This window comes from Serinus canaria, chromosome 2 (genome assembly GCF_022539315.1).
Source record: "Serinus canaria isolate serCan28SL12 chromosome 2, serCan2020, whole genome shotgun sequence".
NCBI lineage: Eukaryota > Metazoa > Chordata > Aves > Passeriformes > Fringillidae > Serinus > Serinus canaria.
The window spans coordinates 85237942-85265695 of record NC_066315.1 but is presented as its reverse complement, the minus strand read 5'-3'; the positions used below and the strand labels follow the sequence as shown (position 1 = coordinate 85265695).

Genomic DNA, 27754 nt, shown 5'->3' with positions numbered 1-27754 from the left:
TGTCTGTTCTTACAGAAGGCTCATGCAGACAAGTAAGAAGCTACTAAGAGCTGGATTAAACAGCCCTTAATGAATTAGCCATGCAAATTAGGCACAAGACCAATTAAAGGTATTAATGGGAGAGAATTGCTCTGCAGACAATCCCAGTTGCTGACTGCCTTCTTTTAAATGATCTTAATTTATGCTTTCATACACAACAGTGTAACAGACATAAATTCCAGCTTTCCAATAATGCAGCTCCAAGAACCCAAGATCTGTACAGTAAATTTTTGAGAGTGATTTCTGAATTCATGGCAAACGCTTACCAAACTGCCAAGAGAAATCAAATGATCAAGCCCCTTTTAGTGAGACATTTCACTTACTGCAAGTTTCTTTCAGCTGGGGTGGTTTATTTACTATGAATTTCCTTCTTTCACCAGAGATAATTTACATAATTCCTAAAGTCTGACCAAAGGGGATATTAATAACTGGAAAGTGATCTATCAGTTTGTGAGAAGTTTAGAAATTATGTGAAAAAAAATACATTTCATGTTTTAGCTTGTCAAACTTGTTAAAACAATTTGAAAAATATTATACAGTCATGTACAGATACACAAATTTATCACATGATAAAGGTGATTTATCCTTTAAATAAAGTATGAAAGTATACAAAGTGTAAGCATGCAATCATATCTCACATCTGGGTAAAAGGATATTGTAAAAGCCCAAAATACATAAGATAAAATTCATCCCTGCATATGCATCCTTGAGCTAAAAATTCTTCTTATTTTTTTAGTCTCAATGTTTTATCTTTTAGAAGTTTTTTTTGTTTTTTTTTGTTTTTTTTTTTTTTTTTTTCCAGTAGCTAGATAGAAGCCTTACTAGTATTTTCTGGAAAGCTGAGAAATTTACAAACTCACATGTCAGACCAAGGCACTACAGATGCAATCCCACAATTTTATGAAGACAAATTTTCTCTATTCATTTTCACCACCAGGTGAGTGCTCCCTCACATGTTAGACAGTGTTTTTAACTCAAAGTACCTGAATAATTTCTTCTTCTAAAAGAATTGTGAATCCAATTTCTCTCAAAACTTAAGAGAGGAAACATATCTGTGCAATCTCCTGACTAACCTTAATGTAAAGTGTATTAAGGTTTCAGGTAACCTAAGGCTATGTGTCATGGTAACAAGTTGCCTAATTTAAGAGAAACAACATATATAACAAATCTAATTACTGAGTGAAATAATCATATTTTTTTCTGGATAATGTTATCCTAGTTCAAAAACATTTCCTTTTTCTTAAAATGTCTTTTCTTGATACTTGAGCATACATCTTCATTTTGCATCAAGTGTGTTTGCATAGTCCTTGAACTGAGGAAAAAGGGAATCTATTCTGGATTGACACATAGTAAAATAAAGAACATTGGAAAAACAGGAAAAAGTAGGAATAACTGTGGTTTGTGGCAGATTTTGACTTTTATTAATAGACCTAAAATGCCTGTTTGGGAAAAATAAATTACATTTGGATGAAAAAAAAAAAAAAAAGTCCATATAGCAGAGAAGTTGACAGTAGCTCAGCCTTGAGAGTCTTCCAGATTGAACCCAAAATCAAAATAAAAATTTTAATAGCATTTAGCAATTAAGGGCTGCTGACATTCAGTGAAAGATCAACACTGAAACACCCACTGTAACTTTAAAATGTTTTCCCATAATCTTAAATACTGAATACATATTAGTGCATCACCTGGGGAAAAACTGATTGTCAAAATAAGTCAGGGTTTATGTTGATGGTATTTATTTATTTGTCTGGTTAGTTATTTAATTATTTCTTTTTTTAATATGGATCTTTTCAAAGCTAATTTTGAGGTCTGTCTTCTGGAACTTTTTCCAAGCCACCAAGTCATAGAGTCACCCTCGATTGCAAGGAGATATATTGCAGGGGAACAGCAGAGGAAATAGAGGGGATGAGGAACTCCAACCAGACTGCTTTTGGAAAGCACTGAATAAACAAATCAAACCTGAATTTAAAAAAAGGCTTTTAAGGTACTTCTCCTTTCCCAAATAAAAGGGAAAAAAAAGGTGTAATGAAGTAGAGTACAAACACATCATGCCTTAGACATAAATCTCAACTCAGTACATTATCTATCCCATCATGTATAAACGATGAGAGGAAAGAAGCAAACATCTGGAATGTGCAGTGAAAGATGAAAGGCATGCAAGCCCATACGTTCTACATTGAAAGGAGAATGTTTACATCAATTTTGGTCTAGGATAATCTTTTCAGACCCATTAACTCACTGACTTGCCAAGTTAGGTGACCTCAAGAGTAAAGGCTACTCTCTAGCAATGGTTAAGAGGTTCAGGTTACCAGGAAGAGAGCATGCATTGTTCAGAATATATAGCATGAGCGTGACAATGATACCTACAAGTACATGCCACACGTGTGTGATAGCAGCTAGAGGGAGGCAGGGAAACGTTGCCATTTGCTATGGAAATGGACTCCTCAGCTAATATTGCAAAGATTTATGAGCCCCTAATCAGCAGGCATTAAGACACTGATGAGAAAAGCAGCAAAACAGGCAAAGCTCTCTAAGCTTACTGCTAAGCTCCTGCAACCCTAAAGACTGTGCAGTGACACAAAGGCTAGCTACTTAAAAGTCTTTATGAAAAGGTACTATTGGCCTCATCAGATAATTATATTTTGCTAATTTATTCACCAACTTCAATTAGATCATAACTCTTCCTTTTTTAGGCTTCTCAAAGAAGATAATGTATGTCTGTGCAATAGAAGTCTATTTTCATCCAATGTATAACAGAAAAGACATTAAATATACTCAAAGTGGTGACTTTAAAACTTCCTTATGTGGTTGACAAAACACACAGACTTTTTCACCTCCATAACTTAGCCTAGCAACTAAATAGACCCCACAAACCCTGTGATCAAGCAGTCTGTACCATGGGCTCCTATGCCTCTGGTAAAAGTAGTGGGGGACAGTGTCTTCCTTCCCACACATATGTACTATTTGATATATTTTAAAATGCAGTTTTGCAGGGTCTTACCTGAAGATTGTTTTTCTAAGGAATGGCACTTTGTAAGAACATGTTTTATTTGGTGTGCAGCTTCCACGTGCAAAGATAAATGGATTATGTACTGTTTAAGATAAGTTTTTCTGAAGCCTGATATTTCTGTGGGCCATATGGTTGAAAGCTTTTACCCAAAAGAATCATTATTTTTATGCCACAAGAAAGTTGCTTCATTTCCTAATAAGAATTGAGGTTTTGGAAAATAGTTTCTCAAGGGGATTTTTTTTTTTTTAATCTAGCTTCATTCCAAGTATTTGGGGAAACTGGATTAGTAAGGACTATTCACACTTGAATATGCACACATGTATTTCTTTCTTACGTGGCTAACAGCTGTGGAGAATACTGTCTTTCCAAGGAATCATAAAACAAAACAAGTTGCTTGTCTATAAGATTTTCACCAAGAAGAATCTCATTTTTTATGTTTTGAGCTCCCCCCTTCCTTTAATAAGCTAACCCATTGTTTCTGTGTGCTTAAGCATTCCCATATTTAATTCTATCTTGTACAATTCTCTCCTGTTTCTGTTATGTAGAGACTGCATATTTTATAATATTCATTTCTTTAAATAAGGAAAACCATGAGTTTCCCATGGTTTCCAGATTCCCCAGCCTGTGCTCTCCACATGACGCATTATTGAGAGAGCCAGCAATCACATTCCATACTGACCAAACCTTCCAAAATGCAAAACTTGCTGCAATCAAGCCTAAAAGTGAGAGCAGCACAGGCAGAGAGAGTACCAGTCACAGACAAGAGAATCTCCTCTCTAAGCTTTGCCTGTGGGTTTACAAGAGGGGATTGCATTCAAACCAGCTCCAGTGATTGATGCATTTCACTGTCTGCTAGAGGAAGAGCTTCCCTCTCTGCTCTGTCACTCTGCAACATCCCTATTAAGAGAGATTTAAACCCTGATTATCAGGTCAGCTCTGGTTTTGTCTGTAGACGAAAATTTGTAGCTTCACAAAGATATACTGCATTCACTTCTAACACTGTGATAATTCGCCTAGGCAAAAGGTAAGATGAATATTGCCAATTCACTGGGCACCGTGCATATCAGAAGAAATATATACCAACTAAAAGAGGAGGAGCAACCTCCTCTGCTTCCTGAAATCTTTCAGGACAAGATGCTGGCAGCATAGCAATACAGAATTCTATGAGCAGAAAGGGCACAGCTCATTCAGATACTACCTGGCCTGGCTCCTGAAGTAAACATCCCTACTTTTCAAAAGGGAGAGCTAGTGAAATTTTGATTCATTGCTATGTTCATCTATGAAACAGTATCATGGCAGAATGCACTGTCCCTAGTCCACATTATTATGTCAGAACAAGGTCTCCTTGGAAAGCTCTCTTCTTCAGATTTGCCTGCCAAGAGTTCACACTGCACAGCAAGGAAACAGAACTGAAACAGAAACCCCAAATGATTAAGCTCAATGTGAAAAAAATAAAATAACAAGGAAAAAACATTGATCAATAAAATGCCAGCGCATTTTAGCCCTCTGAAAAGCATAAAAGATGGCTGCACTCTTTAGAAGTTAAAGCACACTTTTTCAAACAGCCCTCACCTCCCCCCCTCTTTTTTATTTTTAATCTCCCACAAAGTCAAGATAGGATCACAAAGTTCAGCCGGTTTTAGGAGGATTAAGGTTTAGGGATTAAGCTTCATTCATTGGGGATGTAAATTAGTGGCAGAGGGACAGCAGCTGACTGGTGAGAAAAGGGAGGAAGGAGGAGGCAGGTCAAAGAGCAAACCATGCACGGCTGCAGGCTTTCACTGGCATAAATCTCAAATGACAATGTATCTGGCACTCCGCCACAAGAAAGTAAAATAAAGGAATATTGCCTAATATACTTCAAAATCTTTCTCTGTTACTGAGTGCATAAAGGCAGAATGATAAAATCCAGATTTCTATTAGCAATAGCATCAACAATGAGTAGGTACTTGTTCTTCCCTTCCCATACTTAATAGCACAAGGAGGATGGAAACAAATCTTTTTTCATAAGCATTCCTCTGGATCTGGAAGACCCTCACATACAAAAAAAAAAAAAAAAAAAAAAAATCCTAAACCAACCCCATACTTTGCTCCTAATTTGAGTGCCCTGGGCAGCAGTAGCCATGTGGCAGCACAGATCAGAACACACTTCCATGACCTGAGAGCCGTCATATCCACAGGCTCCCTGTACAATTTCAAAGACACATACAATTCCCCATCCCAGCAGCAACAGAAAATTAACATGCAATTCCTCTCAGCTGCCCTTTCAGCTGCCAATCTGTGCAACCTCAGCAACTACATTAGAAATATATCACAACTAAGCCTCCAAAATGTTTTTAACTATTGCTACCTGCCTTCAGTATGCATCACATCTGCTGAAGTTACCAACAAGATAATTACTCCCATTGACAAGACTAAAATGATGTAGTAATAAAAGTTATGTCGTGCTCTATTAGAAACAGAAATCCCAAAGCATTTTCATGGTCCTGCTTTTTTATTGGCTAAGTGACAGGTTGCATTTTGAAGATCAAGATTGGCTTGCAATGTTTGCCATTAGAAAAACTCACTCTGGCTTGAAACTGAGTAAACATAGTCAGGAAGTGATTGAAGGAGCACAGATTGCCAAGATATAATTTATAGCTGCTTTCCCACACTTCAAACTGTAGTTCTGTCCTTTGGAATCCAAAATTATTGATATAATTAAAATACTAGATTGCCAATCCAGAAGTGCCTGATATTATCTAATTCAATTGTCACTGTTTATTTCAGTCCATTTTAAAAGCCAAGTCATCTATTGCAAACAAATCTAGAAAGAAATAATTCCAAAAACATACACACACGCACATATACACACACATCCATACTATAGCTACACACATCCATACATAAACTGAAGTCCTACGAGTCTCTCAAGACTGTGTTCCCATTTCAACCTCAATTATTTACGAAGCTACAAAATAATTCTCCTTACGGACTAGATGAGCCAGTGGTTAAAGAGGCAAGCCTCGTACTAAATATGAAACCTCAGCTCTCTGCGAGTCATCTGCTGTGACAGAGTCTATTTCTCTTAGACATGTATTTCCACTCTCTGATACTTGGTAACCCAGAAACTACCCCAAGATAGGGGCTTGGCAGGTTCACTTGCTGTCTTTCTTCAGTCAAATTCCCACCAGCACACCTAGAAGAACAGCTCCTTGAGAACAAGATTCCCCTGGACTGGGATGCCCCAAAACTGCTCAGCTGCTAGAAATAAATGAGGTAGAAGCATTTGAATGGTAAAGGGTCTTCAAGGACCAAGCAGCTGGTTTGTATCTCAGTGGAAGCTCCTTCCCATTGCTGTACTTGTTGATGGCAAATGTACTTCACCCACTTTACAGACCTTACCAGCTTTGCCAAGCTTTCATTCCTCTTCCCTCCAAACTTTTCCCTACACTCCTCCATGCTGTGGCTCCACTCCTCATTTTCCTCTGTTCATCAGTCATTACACCTTCCCAACTCATTTAATATACATCTGTGTAGAAGCATGGCCATAACATGACACAAAGACATCGGTATTTTTACATTGTTCCCTTTTTTCCTATTCTTTCATCTATTTACATGGAGCAACATTTTACAACAGCCTGCATGGAAATTACCATCCCCCCTACTTTCAGTGAGGCAATATACTTAGCCAGCCTGCAATGGCTTCTGGTGACAACAACAATGAAAATTTATCCCCAGTTCTGTTGTTGGAAGGAAGGGATGCCATCCAGAGGAACCTTGACAGGATTGAGGGGTAGGCCAATGCAAACCTTATGGAGTTCAACAAAGCGACCTGGGTAATGGCAATTGCAGACACATTTACAGGTGGAGCAGAGAAGCAATTGATAGCAGCCCTGTGGAGAAAACTTGTGAGGGAAAATGCGGGGGATACTTGGGTTGATGAAAAACTCAACATGAGCCAGCCCAGAAAGCCAGCTGTATCCTGGGCTGCATCCAAAACACCGCGGCCAGCAGGGTGCGGGAGGGGATTCCGCCCCTCTGCTCTGCTCTGGTGAGACCCCACCTGGACTGCTGTACACAGTTCTGGTGTCCCCAACATAAGAAGAACATGGAACTGTTGGAGCAAGTCCAGAGGATGGCCACAAAGTGGATTAGAGGACTGGAGCACTGTTCCTACAAAACCAGACCAAGAGAGTTGGGGCTGGTCAGCCTGGAGAAGAGAAGGTTGCATGGAGACTTCATAGCAACCTCCCAGTATCTGAAGAGAGCCTACAGGGAAGTCAGAGAGGGATTCTTCATCAGGAACTGCAGTGACAGAACAAGGAGTAACAGGTACAAACTGAAAGAGGTGAAATTTAGGTTAGACCAAGGAGAAAAATCAGCCAAAAGTCTTTTATGTTTACATTTTAATGATAGATAACAAGTCAGTAAAACCCACATATTGGCACCTAACATGTAGAGAAGGAAATATTGATTTGCACAACTAAGACAAAAGTAAAGAGTCCTTCAGTGGATGTAACTGAAAACCTCAAAAATTTACTGTTGTGTTAAGTTAAATAAAGACAAAATTTAGAGCGGAAAGGGTCCTTAGCCTGCACAACAAAGTTGCTCCCATGTCACTTATGTTCTTTAAGTTTGCTTTCTTAAATTACCAAGATTGAATTATTGTGATCCTGTCTCATCTTCACCACTATCTTCTTCAAAAAAAGTATTATTTCCACTTTACTCTGAGCATGGTGCTTTCCTTTTCTGTGGCTTTAACTTCACTATTTTACATAACCTGCCTGATTTCTGCAACAGATGAGGGTAGGAAAGCCATCTTCCTGTGATGAGATAATGTTTACTTCTAGTGCTGCCACTGAACTTAACTTTGTACCTGGGATGAATGCCATGTTCACCTGAGAAAAGTCCCAGAGTTACCACAAGGTTCTACTACTGCAAATGTTGGGCTGCCTTTTTTGGGTTGTGCAGAACAATAAACTGAGAGGGAAGTGAACTCTGCTACAATTCTTACAACAGGCTGAAAGAAAGAACACAGAAAAGAAACTGTGCTCCTATTTACCATGTTGAACAATTTGTAAGCACCTTTCTGCTTTCAATTTTTCATTTTATTCAGTTAATAAGGCCCAGATAATTAGAAGATCTTTTTACCCCATATAAGTTTTTTTTTTTTTTCTCCTGTGAGTGCAAGAAGCAAGCAAGCAAAATAAAGTCACACCTCAGTCTCACATTAAACTATTCAATTACTAGGCAGAAAATCTTTGGTTGCCTCCCCCTTATAATGGCATTTAGTGGGAAATGAACAAAAAGAAGTCCTGCTGTACCATCTCTGTTTACCACAGTCTCTCTCCCTATATACACTCGACCACCAGATAAAAATAGAAGTGAGACTAAAGACATTTTATGCCACTGACTTGATGGGGACAGAATTTCTTTTTTTTTCACTTTTCGTAGACAGCAGATACATCAACACACTGTGTGTCTGTCCTCCCAGTTAATAGCAGAATTAAAAATTCCTAGAAAAGTCATCTAGAGCAGAGCCTACCAGGTATATTCTTCATGGCAGATAAGCAACCAGACCAAGCAACATCCAGGCATTGTATTACACACCTGAGGAAGCTAAAGAAGACAGGGGCATCATACTGAACAACATCTTCTGTTACAATTCAAACATTCACAGTGATTAGAGAAGGAATACTGGCAGGTTCCCAAGTTTTAGGCTATCTTTATGGTGCAAGCAGTTCACACCATTTACTCTCATTAAGCACTGTTTAGATCTTGGCCTGTAACATTGTCTAGACATGAAGAAGGCACTCTACTTGCTAATGAAACTGAGAAACTCATTTTGACATTTAATGTGCCATATCTATTTTATTTATAATCTCTAAACAGTAATGAGACATCTCCTTTTTAAAATAGGATTAAACAGATCTGTAAACTGCTACATAGAACTCTGGTGAATTTGATTTGTGAAGGAAATGAAGGTTTCTCTATTTCATGACTTAAACTAGAACCCTTCCAAGAGGCTCTTAAAGGGGAGAGGTGGCAGGCAGCCTCCTCACAAGTGATGACAGCAGCCCCTAAATCAAGTGTCACACAGCTTCAAACCCTAAGGAGTCATCAGTCATGCTTGCAGGAGGGGAAGGAGCAGCCCCTTCCTTGAGATCAATGAGGCAAACACAGAATACTCCTTCTGCACTCCTAAGGATGATTGATGACTCCTTAGCAGCTGAAGTGTGTGACATTTGATTTCACTCACTGATAAGATTGTGTCTTCCAAACACCTTCTAGTTAATGTTTCCAGGGCCCCCACATAGCTGTTCTTTGTGACATATTTTAACACAAAGCTCAATTGTTCAATGATTAATGAATTTCTCAACAACAGATGAAAATTCTGTAAGATTATTTTGTAACTGTGTCCCTTGATAGTCTGATCACAACACAAAATGGGAATCTAGGCTCCTTAAGAAAACTAATGGGAGATCTCCTGTCCCTGCCCCTGTCAAATGACACTTGCAGGCAAAACAATCAACTGTCTTTTTTTTCCTGAAGACTTTTTAAAATATACACTTGAGGTCTGCTTATCAGAAAACCTAATGCATTGACTGATATTGATTAAAAATATTTTCCAATATTTTAATAAGATGATTTCTACAATGTTATCAATTTTAACAGACTTGAAATGTGCTTTACAGCTTTGTTATTTTTCTTACAGCATCATATTCTTATCCAGTTATTTCCTATTTTGAAATGATGGAATCAGCATGATTTGAAATATGCTAACTACAAGGAATACTTGCCTATAGGTTTTAAAGCATGCCAGCTTTATATTGCATCCTGTTGTATCACAGGCCATGTTACATAAACTTTTTTAGTATCACTTAAATCTCACAGCATTATTTATATTCATTGTTATGGTTCTGCCCAATTTTTTTTTCTTTTAAGAGTGATACTGAATTAAATGCTTTAAGCAGATGTATTTTTAACTCTTATGAAATGAATAACTTTTTTGATCCTGATTTTCTAAGTGCCATGTTCTGCTGGATTCTGCTCATTGCCTTTGGAAGTTTTATCACTTTGCACAAAAGTCATAAGGTTTTGATAAATACAAGAATCAGGCAATTCAGAAGTCTGTCAGAAAATCCATTCAAAAGGAGAGAAACTGGTTGTCAATCCTATCTTACTCTGTAAGTTTGTTTGTCAAAAAGCATACTGGTAAACAGAGGAGGAAAACTGCAGTACAATCCAGAAAAAGATGATGATTGTGGCTCTCTCACCCCTTCAGAATGAATGACTGGAACAGAATGGCAGCACTGCCAAAGAAAAACACTCTACATAACCTTCATCATTTTGCCAAAACCAGCCCACCAGAAGAAATCAAAGAGAAATTCTAAGTGTGGACTTGCCAAATGAATCTTTCATCTAAATTTTGAAACAAAGACATTGCTCTTGCCAAATGTTGCTAAGCTTTGCTGAGGCCTCACGTGAAAAATCAAGAGCTCTGACTATTTGGAATTCAAATTCAATGTAAAACTTGGGCTTATTCCCAATTAATACAAATGAGACACTGCACACTACTTGAAGATCTTTAAATTAAAAATGATCCCGACGTAGAACTGTGCCAAATTAAGTCAGCAATGATGAAATTAGAAAAAAAAAATGTTATGAACTGTCCTGGCACTTAAAGACATGATGAAGTCTCCATAACACTCATAAACCTTGTTATTATGAAAACACTCTTTTTAATTCAGCATCTTATTTCTAAAATGTTACACTCTCAAGAAATTTAAAATACTCTCTTTTAAGGGCATACAAAATTAAAAAATATATTTATGTTGAACAACATACTTAAAAAAAATGATTCTAATAATGATAAATTTCTAATGCTGACATACTTTCATGTCATATACAAAAATAAAAAGACATTTTGTACAAAAATGTTTCATTTATAATATAACCTTATTATATTTACTTGTATTTTTCTTCAGTAAAGAACTGGAACAGCTTTTCTTTCTAAAACTGATACAAAATTACTTTACATTCTCTCTCATGGTTCATTATGAGAGAAACTAAACTTACACTCAAAGGATGCCCTTAGCAATGCTGTTGTTAATGTCAGCAAAGCTGGCAGGTAAACCTGGGATGGCACGGACTTGTTTTCCAATTGAAAGTGTACTAACTCAAATACTTGTGCATATTCTATGAATACTCTCCAGCCTGAGGAAAACTTTTCAAGTCCCCCCTCAGAGAACCTGTATTTTAAGAGTATATGTAGATTTTTCAAGGGTATGTTTGCTCAACAATTAGACACAGTTCCACCACAAAAAACTTCTTTAAGTGACAACTGATAATTCCCAAATTCCTTTCCCTACCACATTCATTAGCAAACAAGAAAGTTAAATTCTTCAAGGAAAATTATGTCCTGAAACAGCCAGATAGGTTTGACTTAAAACACAATTCATACACAGATATGGGTTTGTGCATCGCTTTTCCCTTCTCTCGTTACTCTTCAACACAGTCAACCCCTTAAATTAGGTAGGATAAATATTTAAAACAGCACTCTCATTAGAACAACTGATCAGCTGGCAGAGAGAGCTCCTACTGGTGTGTTCTCTGAAAGCATTGAGCACTTGTGCTCAGAAATATCTACCAAACTTCAAATAACCTATAGGGAAAAGGGCATTTATGAATAATAAAACTTGGAGAATCCATGATGGAAGGGCATGGATGATGGGAGGGAATTAATGATGGGAGGTGCAGGATGGGTGGGAAGAGAGACAGTCTCTCATTGCTAAATACGTGCAAGTACCTAGATTTTCTGTGTAACACATAAATGCAAAGAAATACAAGAATTTCTCATAAAAATCTGAGGTGTACAAAAAGAGAAGAAACCAGAGAAGACTCTTGGAAACCTGCCTGATTTCCTGTGAGCACACAGGCCACATGCTTAGCAACCTCACAGGGAAACCCCACTTGCCTCCCTGTGACTCTGAAGCAGTCTCCCTCTGGGAATGAGGGACTGTTTCTTGAAGAGACAGTGAATTTTCCAACCTCCACTCATGAGATGACCCCAACTGTTTTGAACTGGAACTCTATTTGTCCAAAAATTTCAAAAATCAGGGACATTTTGCTGACCCAGCACATATCTTCAACTACCAAGATTTAACATTAAATGGTCCCCCCTTCACCACTCACTCCTATTGTTTAGAAAATTTTAATTCTGGCATTCTCTAAATTCTAAATTTGAAACCTATAAAAAGGATTGTGGGTTTAGAAAATTTGCAGTTCTGCAGTCTTGCATATTATTAAATGTTTTCATTCTTCCTAGCAAAATGTCTATTTCAAACAAAGCAAAAATTTTAAACTAAGAGTTTAAAATCTTTCCACCTATTTATTATAGCTAAAAAAAAAAGGATTATAGGTTTTCATCTTCCATTTGGATCCATTAGTAAAGAAGTGCTCGTCTTATTTTTCTCACTTATATTTACTGAAAATGGAAAGTCTCAAATGAACTTCTCCATTTTAGAATTGCATTGAGAGCCTGCTCTAATTCACACAGATGGGATTTTTTTTTTCACTTTTCCTGACCTCTTCTCTCCAACAAGTTTCCTTGCAGCCTGCAATTTTCCCAAGTCTTTCTCCTTATCCAGTGAAACCAATCTGAAATCCAAGATTTTAATTCAAGCCAATGAAGTGGCTCCATACGACTTGTCCATGACATTGTCATAGACCTAATCCAGATTTCAGATTTACTCCATAATGAAGATTCACATTCAAATCGATGCCTTTCCTTAAAATGATCAGTCACTACCGTATCTTCCTCAGCTCTATGAAGCATCTTTTTGGCTTATCAGTAAATCTTTTCCTCTAAACTGAGTCAAAATTCAAACACATTCAGAGAACTCCCAGTGAATTTTGGTTCCTCATCAGAACTGTTGCATGTCTCCCACATGTCTTTTCAGTTTTTGATATGGCTTAAACCCAGACTATTTGTCCATTATCAGTCTAATACTGGGCCATGACCCTAACTCACGGTTTCCCTGGCTCACCTTTTCAAGTTCCCCTCCAAGTCTTCCCAATACCAAGATATCCCACTGTCTAAAGAGCAGTCTAAATTTCCACCTAAGAGTTTCAATTTTCTTGTCTCCTTTCCTGGCAGATTTACACTGCTCACTTTGCCATTACGCCCCATCTCATCCTTCTGACAGACTGAAGGAATGTGGGAAGGTTTGAAGATCATAAAAATAAAAGACTCTAAAAAGGAATTGGCCAATTCCAAACTACAAATGAAGTCCTAAAAGTCTCTTTTTCCAGAAACTGTAAGTTATTCTCTAAATTAAATTTAAAAAAAAATAAAATTCATGTTCAAATCACAGGACAGACAGCTATTATTTGCTCACCTGAAATATTTGTTTCAAGGAAAAAAGTGCCCGTCTCAGTTCCCGTCCACTGGAGTTGTAAAGTTTTTCTGGGAAAACAAAATAAGACAACAGAAAAAACTTTAGCATAAACAAAACTGACAATGCAGCAAGAATGTAGTACAGCTTTTGAAAGAATCATAGCACCCAAATCCCATTAGGCAGACTTCTCTTTAAAAAATAGCTTTTTAAAATATAGATACAGGACTTATTAATTAAATGTGCATGTAAACCAGGATTTAGTTGTCTAAGACTTAAGATGGCATCTTCCAGGTAAATTCATAATAGATTCAACAACATCAGTGAGAAACAATTGTCTCTGGAGTTTTTGAAAATGCTTGGAAATACAGTTCTTTCTGCATTAGGTAAATTTAGGGTTTACTGAAAGTACCAGATTAATCTCAAAAGACTTGTCTGAGACCACTCTTTGCCTTTGTTATCAAAGCTAGAGCCACTGAATCCCATCCTTGACTGCTTTCCCTCTAGACATTCTTTTCTCATGTTCTCATCTTTCTATTGTTAAATCTTTTCTCCAATAGCAATGAACGTTAATACCAGAAATAGTCGGACAGTCTGTTCTTAGCATAATTCAAAACAGTGTTTTATTCTCCTGAAAACTGATCCTGACCTTTTTCTAAATGAACCAGAAGCCTTCTTTTCATCATCCAATACTGAAATGTATTACTTCATTTATTCTCCTACTAATGCATTCTCACAGAAATAATTTAAAGACAAAAGCAACTCTGCTATCTTTCTGAACCCTGCTACAATGTTTGTGCCTTGGGAAGAAGTCTTGGACTGTGCCTCTCAAGTCTGTTGTTGCAAATTTGTGACTGTGCACGGGTAGAACACAAGGTGAGCTCTTCAAACTTTCCTGGTCTACTATGCTTGGGGCATTTGATAGAAAGAGACTTTATGCAAAACATCTACAGTCCTAAATTTCATTTTATAACACTACTGTAATCCAAGAGCAATGACAAAGGAAAATCAAATCTTCATGGTCACCTCAGACGACACACTTGCCCCATCCACAAATAATCATGAAAGCACCCTCTCTGCAATCGACAGAGTAGTGGCCTGTAGTGGCCAGCAGGCCCTGAGATCAAAGCTTTAATGCCCATGGAATGATAATAATCTTATGAGAAAATTAAATACCACACCCCAACATTTAAAATCTTACTTTCCCTTGTCTATTTATCTTTCAATTACTACTTTACACTACAAAATCAAATTAAATTTTATTTCTCTCTGCCAGGAAGTTGCAAAAAAGGGACTAGCATTTGAGGATTCAATGCATTTATAACTCAGTGATCATTTTGCACTTCAATCAAGGAAGGCGGGGTCTAATTTTAGGAAAAAAAAACATTTCTTATTCCAACAGTCATCTTCAATCAAAGGAAAAATATGAAGTAAAATGTCAGTAAAACTAACGCTATTTTTTTTTAACTTTGAAAGTAGTTTTGTTCATCCCTAATTGCCTCTGATTTCAAAGGCAGAATGTACAGAACTGGCAAAACTATTGTTTTTATAAGTTGTCTACTTTCTTGCACTTTTATAGATTCTTGACAAAACATTGGAGAAACAGATTTCACTTCAAGCCATAAAATTAGAGGCACACTTTAATTACTCTCACTTAAAAATGCCCTGGCATGTGGGATCACATTTCTTGGCAGGATAAAGAGTAATTTTGTCAGGAAAGCCTAAAGAATAATAAAGATTTTCTAAGACCCGTTCTGTCAACTTTATATGCCACATTACACAAAATATTTCTTTTTGAAAGTTACCTCCATCTGGCATTTGTTATTACTAATTTCCCTCTATTCATAATTCACCAGCATCATTATGAGCAGAATGTCTCCAAACAAGGCAGTGCATTATCATCTTAATTAAGAGAGGCACCACTTCTTAAAGTCCTGGCAACTTTGTACATAAATATCAATGTCCTAACAAATGCCATCTGTTGGTCTTGGTCTTAAACAGAAATTATCATCCCAGCCTGGGGTGAAGTCCTAACAAACCATTGTTATGATACCATAACACTGGTTGTTTCATTGGTGCGTTAAGATTTTTGGTACATTTCAGAGGAACAATGCTGAACATTTTTTCTCCTTGGTGTTTTCACAGAGCATAACCTCATCCTTGGCAGTCAGCACAAACAATGCTCTCCCTGCTTGTCTGTAGGAAGGAGCACAGAAGATACTGACTGCAGCTCAAAATGGGGTCTATTGATAGACCTAAGTATCAACAACTACTCCACATACCAAGTTTGACAACAGTTGTGCCAAGTGTCACAAGTGTTTGAGGTGGGCTGAAAATCCATCTGAGAAGTGACACCAGGTAAGTCATGTCACTTCTGACATCTTCTACCAGAGACAACGTACACTCACAGGTACCTCCTCTCATAGAGCTGATCTTGCTCACTCAGCTCAAAGATACAAATCCACAGCATTCTCACCTGTTACTCTTACACATGGGCAAACACAATGTCTGCATAAGTCTTGACACCCACTTCTTACAGTGCTGGCAGCCACCAGAAACATTCACTGGCCATAACCCAAGGAGGAAAGTGAGGTGGCCATGCTACATCAGAAGATGTTTTGGTTTAGAAAACCTCAGTCCAGGATTAACCTCACCCAGGACCGGAGAAGCCTGCATAAGCCAAGGACTCTTAAAAAAGCTTGTACTTTTATTGTGTGTGCTGTTTTTCAGATTACAGTTGGGAGACACTTGCTAAGATCTTCTCAAGGCCTTAGAGAATTCCCACTTGTAACAGTAACTTAGGCACTCCAGAACTTTGGCACCCCAGGGACCTCAGGCTCATCTTGAAATCTCTAGACTGCAAGTGAGGCTACAAAAATGCAGCTGCAGAAACTGAAAGCAGAAATCAGTTCTGAGCTATTCTTCTATGTCAGAAAAAAAAATTAAAAAAAAAAAACCCAATTAAAAAAAGTGAGAGGAAAAGCCACGTTTGCTTACAATGTTTTCACACTGCAGATGATTCAGAAACTACACAGCATATGCTTTTTAATGCTTGTTTTACATTAGCAGTTTAAAGCATTGCCCTATGAAGCAGACTGAGAGATAACTTTCCATGTTAGAGCACAGAGGTGACTAATTCCCACAGTATCCCTGGCAGAGCTGTCTGTAACTGAAACAAATGATGGCTATGGCTTTGAAACAGGAATCTAGCCTGCTACTATCACCAAACCCAGAAAATTCTGAGGTGCTCCAAGGATAGTTCAAAAGATTCACAAGTTCACTGCTTTGTTATTAGGTGTCAGACAAGCTTGAATATGTACACCAAGACGGCCTTACACCAGAAAACAAACCTCTGTACTTCAAGCAGGAAGATGTGCTGCTACACCTCTCCCTGAAACTTCTCTGGCCCTTTGGTAAAGCATATTTCCTGTCCTTCACCAGGCCAGGTGCAGGCTGGAGACATTCCACATTCATATACTTCAAGGTAAGATAAAACAAGTCAGTGAGTTAGTAGGTCAGGAAGTTTGTGATATCTGACACAAAGATTTCATCTACCTATTCATGATGGTAGCTTGGACAGCCGTGTCCTGATAAAGGACACTACTGAAGCCCTTTTACTGCTTTTCTTCAAGAAATAAAGAGCTGCATCCACAGCTGTGAAATAGTTTTAGTTGCTTATACACAGATGACAGATAATTCTCCTTGTAGTGCCCTCTGACGTTAACTAACACTAGAGGGCACTGCTTATTTCCTTATTTTATGAAAGAAAAGTCACTCTGCCCCTCTATGGGTTTCCCACTGATAAAGCAGCACTGTTTGAGATGCAGAGCTGGTACTCCATTAACCAGGAAACCCTATTTTTAATCTGTAGACTGCAATATATCCAAAGAAATTGAAAAGCATCAGCTCTGCCAATCTCGAACATTCAGAATCAGAGTTAACTCTTTTGAAACTGATAGAAAACCAGGTACAGGTATGGGCCTGAGTTTTATTTACTGCAAGAACCAAGAGTCACATTTATTAAATTATCCTTCACATCATAGCAGGAAGGTGTATATCCTTGAAAGACAGAGAGATTTCCTTAGCTCAGCACTTGTTTCTAGAGGCAGAGAATCACAGATAACCAGACTTGGGGCAGAGCCAGACATGTGACAAGTAGCAACCTGCAAGTGGCTATTTTGGCCTGCAACAGCAGAACTTTGGTTAAAAGAAGCCATTATGCTCTAAAAGAAAATTATTTGTTACTCTGTATTTTTTGCTTGTTTTTACTTTTGTGAAAAATAACTTGAGCTAAGTGAAAAGGGATTCCTATAGGTGAATTTGGTACAAATGTAGCAGTGGAGAGAAGGCAGTTTGATTTGAAAGCAACATCTTTTCAGAAAGGAAGAGAAGTCTTTAAAGATATTTTATCAGACAACTTGTAGCTTTCAAACGGATTCTGCATTTTCAAAGATAATTGTCAGAGGCTCAAATTTCATTGGTTTTCACCTCTTTTCATTACGTGGGAAAGGGGACTTTTAAAAGAAAATAGTAATTTGTCCTTATATTCTTAAATAAAGTACTGACTTTTCTTCTGCCTTCTATGGGGGAAAAAAAGAGTGTTTACAATCCACAGTAATAAAAGAAAAAGTTGAACTGGCTGAACATTGCTTGGTTCGGTCCCATGTGTTACACCTGACCTCTGACCGACAGGGTACCATCCTCCTCCCTTCCTCTTCCATCACACCCATTGAATTAGTCCCTGGGATATAGTAATTTATACAGCATCAGCCTTTTGAGCTGTTGGCAAAGGCTTGTGAACATCTGGCTGAGCACAAATGGGAGTTGCTCTGCTTCACTTGCTGCTGCCTGAATGACCTCCATGTCTCCCATCCTTGCCTCTTTTCTTTAAACTATAATTTCAAGATGAAGCTCCTTTCCTTACAAAGACATAAAAGGGAGATTAACTCCACATTTGATTACATTAGCAGGATACCTGGTGCAGATCCACTTAAATGACATTTGAAACATTTCCTGCCATTCATTTTTACCCGGCATTGGACAGAAGTAGCAACATTCTCTGGCTTCCAGTGGCCACTTGCAAATTAGCCAGTAATTAGAAACTTAGAAAAATTTAACTCCTCTCCCTGCAACAAGGAATAAAATATTATTTTAAGTGCTCACTAGGAAGATGTCTTATTCAAATTAAAAAGCTTTCAAAATTTAAATGAACTGCCTACCTTTCCAGCAGCACTGATGGGAAAAAAAAATTGAAAGAACAAAAAAAAGTGTTTATAATGGTAAGAAATTTAGGCATTCATTTTTTTCTGTGAATGCCCATGCCACACTTCTAAATTTATTACTGAACTATTCCAATTTTAAATGCATGTTATTTTTATTTGAGTGGATGTATACAATTGTAGAACTAAAAATCTGAGCATTACAGCAACAAGTCAGGCAAATGGGTCCACTCCTGTGAACAGGCATCAGGAACCAGCCAGGCAGACTTCACTCGAGTAGGCCCATGGGTACATACAGTGCTGCAGATCTATAAAACAACTGTATATAAAACTAATTAGCGTAGTGTGCCAGTCTTTCACTTTATGTCAAACAAATTAAAGCAGTTCTCTAAGAAAAGACCTGGACCTGTGCCAAGAATAGGCTCTTAGTTTAGCTTTTGTCCACGAAAGTTAGTCATAAATGTGTTGGCCAGACAAGGCACTCTCCTTTTCTTCCCAGACCCCCTAGAAAATGCACCAAGAAGGGATTCATTCACAGGCATATTGCCCACGATTACATTAACACAATTGCTGCTTCTGCTGAGATTGCTTTGCTTTGCATATTACAAATTTCCTTTTTTTTCCCTCTGAATTCGATCTTATTTTGTCTGGATAAATGGTTATGCATTAATTAGTGGAACATGTCACATGTAAACTCAAGCTACATATTCTCCCACTGACCCAGGGATAAATGGTTAGCACTCAGCACAGGAAAGGAGCTTTCTCACAATAAAGGACCTTAGGCAAAGTGGCCGCGTACAAATTTTGGGAAGCCGAGCCCACATCATTGTCAGCACTGACTGCTTTGGAGGAATGTGCAGGCTGCCTCCAAGGAATGCCGCCCCAGCTCCCCGGCAGAGAAAAAACCTCCCTACTCTCCTTTTCATTCAGACACACAGCAGCTGCTTAGCTAATTATCTGGGACAGTGGGTCCCCTCAGCGAGCAGGGTCCTTTGCCCCCACTGGGAGAGGGGGATCCTTTGTCGGAAAGGATCCTATTACGCCTGCATATGAGAAGAGCTCAGCTTCAAGCCTGCATCCTTATTCCCTTTCTCTGTAAAGGACCTGCAGGTGGGGAGTGGGAGGAGGGAAAGACAAAATAGTCTTGGACACCCTTTCCTATCCCATACCCTAAAGCCATGTTGGCAGAGGCTCAAAGTAAAGAGTGCAAAGAGCCACCTGCAAACCCCAGGGAGCCTGTGGGTTTGGACTGACAAGCAGGGAGAACTCCAGGGCAGGATCTCCCCCGTGAATGAAAAATACCCAATTTGGCCAGCAATCAGAGACAACTTCAGAGCAATTGTATAGACTCACGCATGGGATTTTCTGCCTCTTTGGAAGTAGAAGTCTGCTTTCCTGACACTGCAAAAAGTACCCCCTGAAAGAGTCCCTGGATTTCCACAGGGAGAGTACACATGGCAAAACTGCTACACTGGGAAGATGGGTTGGAGCTAATATTTTTTGTAGATTTCTCTGAAATGCCAAATGTATTAACTTCTGTCACAAGGGAATTAACATAAGACTGTCAGCACAAGAATGATTAAACATTTAAATCCACTGAAAAAAGTATCTGCTCATGTAGGTGCAAGTGTCCTCCCTCACTCCTTGCTCCTGTGTTTCTAAGAGATATGAAATGGGAGTCAGTCAATTATGGGAAATCAGTAATATATAAGAAAAGTCCAGAGGATCACAATGACCCTGAGGATGAGCAATCAGAGACATGCAACAACAGGTCCTTTTCATTCTGAACATATAATTCCTAAATGTCCTGGTGACTCCCCTACCCTTGGTTCTAGGTGTTAGTCAGTGCTAGAGGCATAAACTACAGTAAAATCTAAATAATTCCAAAGGATTTAAAAGAAGGAGGTTTTTATGCAGATATCTGGTAGAAGGGACTTTCCAGCCTTTATCATACTCCACTGTCATGGTTTAACCACAGCTGGTAGCCAAGCCCCAGGCAGATACTCACTCTCCCACGAGCGGGATGAGGGAGAGAATGGGAAGTGTAACAGTGAGAAAACCCATGGGTGAGATAAAGATAGTTTAATAGTGAAGAAAAAGCCACCCACACAAGCAAAGCCAAACAAAGAATTCATTCACCCGTTCGGATGGGCAGGCAGGTGTTCAGCCATCTCCAGGAAAGCAGGGCTCCATCACGCCTAACAGTGACTTGGGAACACAAACACCTTCATCCCCCATGTTCCTCCCTTCCTCCTTCTTTCCCCAGTTTTATATGCTGAGCATGATGCCATATGACATGGAATGCCCTGTTTTGTTATGCTGGGGTCAGTTCTTGTACACACCCAGCCCCCTCACTGATGGGGGGTACAAGAAGCAGAACAGTCCTTGACTCTGTGTGAGTGCTGCTCAGCAGGAGGAAACACATCCCTAGATTACCAACAGCGTCTTCAGCAGAAATCCAAAGCAGTCCAAAAGTCCCTCCCAAGCTAGGTACTATGAAGAAAATGAACTCTACCTCAGCCAAAACCCCTCTGGTAGCATAAAAGGACTATAGTGATCTCAACCATGTCTACCAAACTTCTACATATTCTGCTTGGTTTCAAGCAAACTACATGTCAGGGATAAACCATTAGCCAGAGTTTCCCCTTTACAGAGCTCTAAATTACTGTGCTTTTACTTCTATAGATTCATCCACATGGAACTAAGAAGAACATTTGTTGTGCTATCAGCACTCATTATGGAAAACAAATGCCAATGATTTACACTAAAGGAAGATGTTAAAACACAGCAAGTGTTTATATAGTTAAGTGCAAACGAAAACCTTGGTCTTCATCATGGATCCAGGCATTTAAAGCTGTGAAAGATGGGACTCTGTATGCTGCACTGCATTATACTAAAGAGCCTAAAAAATGATGGTGTCAAAACTTCCTCTACTGTTTCCATTTCTAAATTAGCGTATTAAGGCCCTGCCTGCTCATAAACAAAAGAAAGGACATATAAGGTGATGTGGGCTGAGAGCAGGGTGAAGCTGCCTGACAAAAAGGACTTGTACTTTTCTTCTTAGTGTTATATGTCTCTGCTCACTACTGTTTTCCCAGTTCTCTACTGCAGAAACCTGTGTCAGTTGTCTTTGCCTGCTGCTGTGGAAAAAAGCACATAAGCAGTAAGAAAGCCCAACAGCAGGAGAGCACAACAGTAGGTTTTACCTAAGATATGAAGTAAAAATCAGAGTGGGATGTTAAAACTCAGTGTCAACAAGGAATCACTTCACTAAACAAAAAGCAACAGCAATGATCTCAAGAAACTTGAATAGTTTGCAAATTTCCATGATTAAAACTCCCAGGCTTTTAAAATTAGTTGTAGCTGGAGAGATAAAGAAAATGCATGGAGTGTTCATTGCCAAAGACCTTTTTTAGAACTGCCTTTCAGGGTCTGGCTGGGAAAAATATTGCAGGCCAGTGACACAAAATGTTTTCCAGCCTTCTATGAGCCAACAACTGTGACTGGAACAGAAAGTCAGCTCTGAATCCACTTCCCATCTGGTTATCACCACAGCTTTTATTTCCAGTTCCAAATTAGTTCTCTCACGTATCCTTTCTGATTTTGTAAGCTAGAATACAGAATTCCTCTTTACAGTTACATTTCCCACTGACTCTGATGCCTACTGATAACTTTGAACCCATGGGGACACTGTGGAGGTTGATGCACACAGAACAAACGGCTCAATCAGCTCAGTCTTCCTTCCTTAAAATAAAAAGCCATATTCAAATGTAACAGCCTTTCCAACATATTAACTAATAAAGAGCCTCTGCCTCTTCAGCCTACTTATTTCAGCCATGGCACTATAGTGTACTTTCCTACAATGATTTATTGATATAGGTCCCCTCCACTTGAATGCAAAAGGCACTAATATGCTCTTTAGTTCTGAAGTGCAGGAAACAGTACTTTGGTTTGACAGCTTCAAAGGAGGGAACTTCTGCTTGTCCAGAAAATGCTATGACTGCTCCTCTGTAAAAGTCAAAGGGTTACAAAAGGGAAAAGGCTGAGTAACAAGGTCAAATATTACAGCACTGTATTAGAGCAAGTGGTGATGGAAAAGACTTGAGAGGTCATCTTGTTCATCCCCCTGCTAATGTAAAATTGTTCCCTAGAGAGTAATACAGCAGGAAAGTAGTTGTTATTCTAAAATATAGGTTACATAATTCAAGAGAATGGGGCTGGGGAAAATTGCTAGAAAAGAAAATAATATAGAAGAACTTACTGCTTCTTTAAAGATTACTGTAGCAAAATTGAGGCTAAACCATAATTTTAAAAAGTATGTGGAGATCAACCTTAATGTTTGTTTCAGTTTACAACTCAGTCTCTGAGTTGCTGACCTGTGTATTTGTGCTTGAACAAGGACATTAGCCAGTGCCTCCTGGATTAGAAATATTTAATAAGAATATGTTAGTTGTGATTTGAGTTTTCTGGTTTTATTCCATTTTAAACACAGTGCCAACATGTTGCTCTACATGTTCAATCAGTATTAATAAACAAAGAGCAACAAGAAAGTTATAACAACCCATCACCAAAAAAAGTCAAAAAATTTGGGCACACCCTCACTATTCCTTGAATTATGGACGCCTTATCTGTGCTGACAGCTTGGCAAAAGGCAAAACGTCTGAGCGCAAAGACTTCGCAGCTTTGTGCCAAGAACCTGAATGAGCTCCTGAGCTTAAAGCTCATATCAAGTTTTTCTGTTGCATAATACATGACAAAATATGTCAGATGCTATCTCCAAGACCAAGCTGTTGCAGAGATCCTAAGTCCAGCCTCAACAAGTGCATCAGAACTTTAAGTCCTTTCACTTCGGAGGATGCAGCCTCCTAACTAAGTGCCTGCTTTGAAGCATCAGTTTGTTCAGAAATTTGGAAAGCAAGGATGAAATCACCCATCTGATAGCAAGGCAACAGGCAAAAGAGGAGCAGCAGCAGCAGTTTGTGTTGAAAACCTGATAAAGCTGCTTCTCCTCAGATTGCTGTAAGCAATTAAAATAGTGTGTGCATTTTTAAATACCTGAGCCTGCATTGCCTATGTGCATGTGAGACTTCCCAGTCTCACAGCCATGCTGCTGGAGACAAATGGTTCCAACTCAGTGTTAGGGGTTTTTTTTTGACCATTTGAAACGGCCAAGACCAAGAATCCACTACAAAAACCTCACAAACACAAAAACCAGTAAATGTGCCTGAGATTGTGACACACTTTCAATATTAAGGATTAGTCTTAAATTGTACTTCAGCAACCCCCAGAAACATTATCCACACAATCACAAAGATCCCTTCTGGAAAGCTTCTAGAGGTGACACCTGAATCCAGTGGGGCTTCATCTTTATGATTTTTTTATCCCAAAATTAATTTAAAAAGAGAATAGGCAAAGAATGCCAATGTAAATGCCATAGCATCTTCAAGATATTTATTTAAAATTTTCATTACATTTAGTAATGATAATAATGATTTCTAAAACAAATTTTATAATTTAAATTCAATACACAGACCTCCTCAGTGTGAAACTCTTGCAATACCTCAATGTAACAGCCTCTTCCCCATGTTAAGAACTTTACTTGTAGCTTATCTTTTCTACACCTCCCTGTTCTTTTGTACATCCTCTAATCAAGTCACATCTTTAAATGTGTAAACCCAGACACAGCAATACATAACTAAGGCTTTACTGATTTTGAGTATAGAGGAGAAAGAGCATTTCAACAGACAAAAATTTGGTTTTGGTTTAGTGTTACAGTCACACAACAAAGAACAATCCCTTAAGTAATAGTTTCATAGTTTCTAGCAGACGTGATCTCAGTCAAAAACAATAAGCTTGTTAACCAGCTTTGTTCTAATAACTTAAACTGCCTTTTCCCATGTGTCTTGATGCATTTTAGAGTTTTTTGGAAGGATGCTTCTTTAGAATACTTGAAGGATATAGTTAAATTAACAGAAATTAAATTTACAGAGATGGATTTGCAACAGAGGGAGAATGAAGAAATATCAGATGTGCAGAAGGAAGGACTGCAGCACAAATACTTTTAGCAGATGTCAAAGTAATTCAGGGTCAGCAAGTTTCCCATCATTCTGAAATTGCTGGGACATATGAAAAACACACCATTTTGGCAACTGAAAAGCAAACCCCACAAATAAACTGGAACAGAACCACTAAGATCTCAGGCTAAATTCATGCCAATGCATGACTCTCATCTGATGCAGATGCCAGATCAAGCACATGGCCAGTCCTCCTTCAGTAGGCTGGGGAGGCTTGGAGATCCCCGTTATCTGCTGGACAACTCACTTCCCAGCATTTCTACTGCTTCTGCACCCTGTGCCTCACCATCTCCTGGGTCACACTGGCACACAGCGGGTGCAGGTGGCTGGCACATCGATGCTCCATCTGCTGTCCCATGTCTTACAGCAGCAAAGACAGGAACAGGCATTCCAGGAACATGGCACAGGTACCCTGAGCAGCTTAGCACCAGAGGAAGGAAGGTGACACCCTGGGGCAGCCAAGAGTCTCAAGCTTCACATGCTGCACACAGCAGCCTTGCAAGAGAGATCTGCTGCTGTCCTGTACTCCAGAGCAATCTTTTTGTCCTTTAGTTACTATCTTCTGTTATCATTCAGGCTGTTGGGAATACAAAGGCTTTTTCAGAAGTGGAGATAACTTTGTATTCTCTTAAGGACCCGTACATCAGACTGCAAAGATTTAACAGCAGAAGTACTTTGGTGTTTCACATCCCTATAAAAATTCTGTAAAAGTAGGGTACTCCAAATACCATTTCCAAGTTCCATGATTAAGGTGAAGAGAGGTGTCCAAAGCTATATGTATTAAAATGAGGTATGATAAGAGACTGTGTTCATCAGGTAGAAATTTCCCTTTTTGAAATTCTCCCCCATTTTCATGGCTGAAAAATTTCCTAGATTTTCTAGAAACAAGATGCACGATGCTTGTAGGGTCCAGAACAGTATGACTGGATCTTTGAGAGGGAATACAAAACCAATATCAGAACAATCATTTCACCCCCATTAACAAACACAACAACTATACACCTCTGTGCCAGATGCTGCTCTGAGTTCTGTTTGAAAATCAGTGTGTTCAGTTAAGTTAAGTGCATTTGCAGCCAGAGAGAAGCTGGTATATAAATCCACCCACTGCTCTGGCATCACATTTTCCCTTTTGAAACAAGAACTGGCTGATTCCTCTCCAAGCAATAGTGTGCTGCCCATTGGGGCATCAGCTCTTCACCTCTCTCTCTGTCTGCAGAGACAGAGGTAAGAGAGACCTTGGAGCACTCCTAGCCTCACTTGGAATGATTTCCTGCCTAAGTTTCCCCCTTAACATCTCCACATCAACAGGATTAACAACAAATAATTTAAATGAAAAGTCACTCAGGCTGTGGGGGTCCTTTCCATATGGCCCCATCCTCTGCTGGATCAGGGCAGCTTCCAGGCAAGTTTGCAAGTTTGCAGCATAAAAAGAAAGCCTATCCTCACAGTGCTCCAACCATACCACCTTACCAGACATTAACATTTTCAAACATTCCTCAAGCACAATTTCTGTTTACCATACATGTGGAACCCGGCCTGAACTTGTTTAACACATGTTTGCATTATTTATCCAAACTCATTCATCACAGTTGTAAAACATCTGACAGATGATGGAGGTTTTCCAGTGTGCATCAGGCCCCTCGCTTAATTCAACTGCTGATTATTTCCACCTCTAAGTAATTTGACCAAAGCCACACGAAAGCATTCAGCTATACTAAATCTTTCTCTGTTTGTTATTAACTCAGTCACTGGCTGTAAAGAGCTCTACCTCTCTCTCTCTACTTGTCTGATTAATCAGAAGAATATCTATATACACATGTATATGATATATATTAACATACATAATGTATACCCACATATACCATAAACATATTCTACACATATAAATACAATAGCTTCTTTTTAAGAGGCTCCATGTGATAAGAAAAGCTTAATTGCTACATGGATTGAATTGTCATTTGTATCATAAACACAGACAGCTGCTGTGCAGAGTGCTTTCCCCATGAAAAATGCATACACTACAGCACACATTAAACACATTCAGCTACTTAATGTGAATTTTTTTAATTCCCAGTTTTAGGAAAAATATAGTAGCATAAAATCCATGAATTCACAAATTCACTAAGTATAAGCACACAAAGTCAATGAAGCTTTGAATCAGATCCTGAAACAGGAATGTAAAAACAGTTCTTTCTGTGATTACTGAGCACATGTGCTGCATTTATTGCCTTTTTACTTCTTGTCTCTTGCAGAAGGAAGATCTTTCACTGTTCCTCTTTTTTCTTTTTTTTTTGCATACTTTCCATTGCTCATTAATCACACTGACACAAGTCTGTAACTATGAAACTAGAAGCAAGTTAACAGCTAAGACCTGCAAGAACATTAAAAAGGACCAAATCCTGTCTTCTGTCTAGGCTTCCTAGATTCAAAAAAATATGGTTCAAAAAGTGTCATATGTGCTGCAGGAATTCAAGATCTATTCGCTGTTCCTGACGAACCCTCAACTGTTTGCTCCATGGTTTGGCTGTCTCATATGTTACTTTTTTCCTCCTTTGGAAAACTGTATAAAAAACCATTATGAACCACATCATCACACTTTCACGAGACAGCACAGGCTGGTGAGTGCAGACATCAGAGTAAATAAGTAAGTCCCTGTCCTTTCTCACTTCAGGAATCAGATGTGTCCTGGGAGTGTGAGGCCAAGATAAAACTGGGACAGTAAACTGAGAATGAAAAATCTCTGTTTCTCTTAAGTCAATGGTGCTGTGCCATTGCCTTTGAGAATCACTATGTTCTAAGGGCTAGTATGGATCTGACCCCTTTTTCTCCCTCAATTCCCACCCTATTATTATTTCTAAAGCCTATGCAGAGACACTGGAAAATAACAATAATGACAAGGGATGAGTACAGAAGATAGCTCTAGCAAGAAAACAATAGGGTTTGCACATCTGATTATATTCTATTACATTCAGAAAACAGGAAAATGTGGCTTCTTAGAAGAAATGCAGGATATATTATTACTGTCAGCTAGAG

General features: G+C 38.7%; 1 protein-coding gene across 6 annotated transcripts in view; it reads right to left on the bottom strand.

Moving 5' to 3' along the window:
- Positions 1-27754, bottom strand: part of FHOD3 (formin homology 2 domain containing 3) — a 377077-nt gene that overhangs the window by 190656 nt on the left and 158667 nt on the right. For all 6 annotated transcript variants that reach the window (XM_050970942.1, XM_030230647.2, XM_050970943.1 and 3 more), the window contains exon 4: positions 13432-13499. In XM_050970942.1, coding sequence (XP_050826899.1) covers positions 13432-13499 — 68 coding nt within the window. The remainder of the gene's footprint in view (positions 1-13431; positions 13500-27754) is intronic.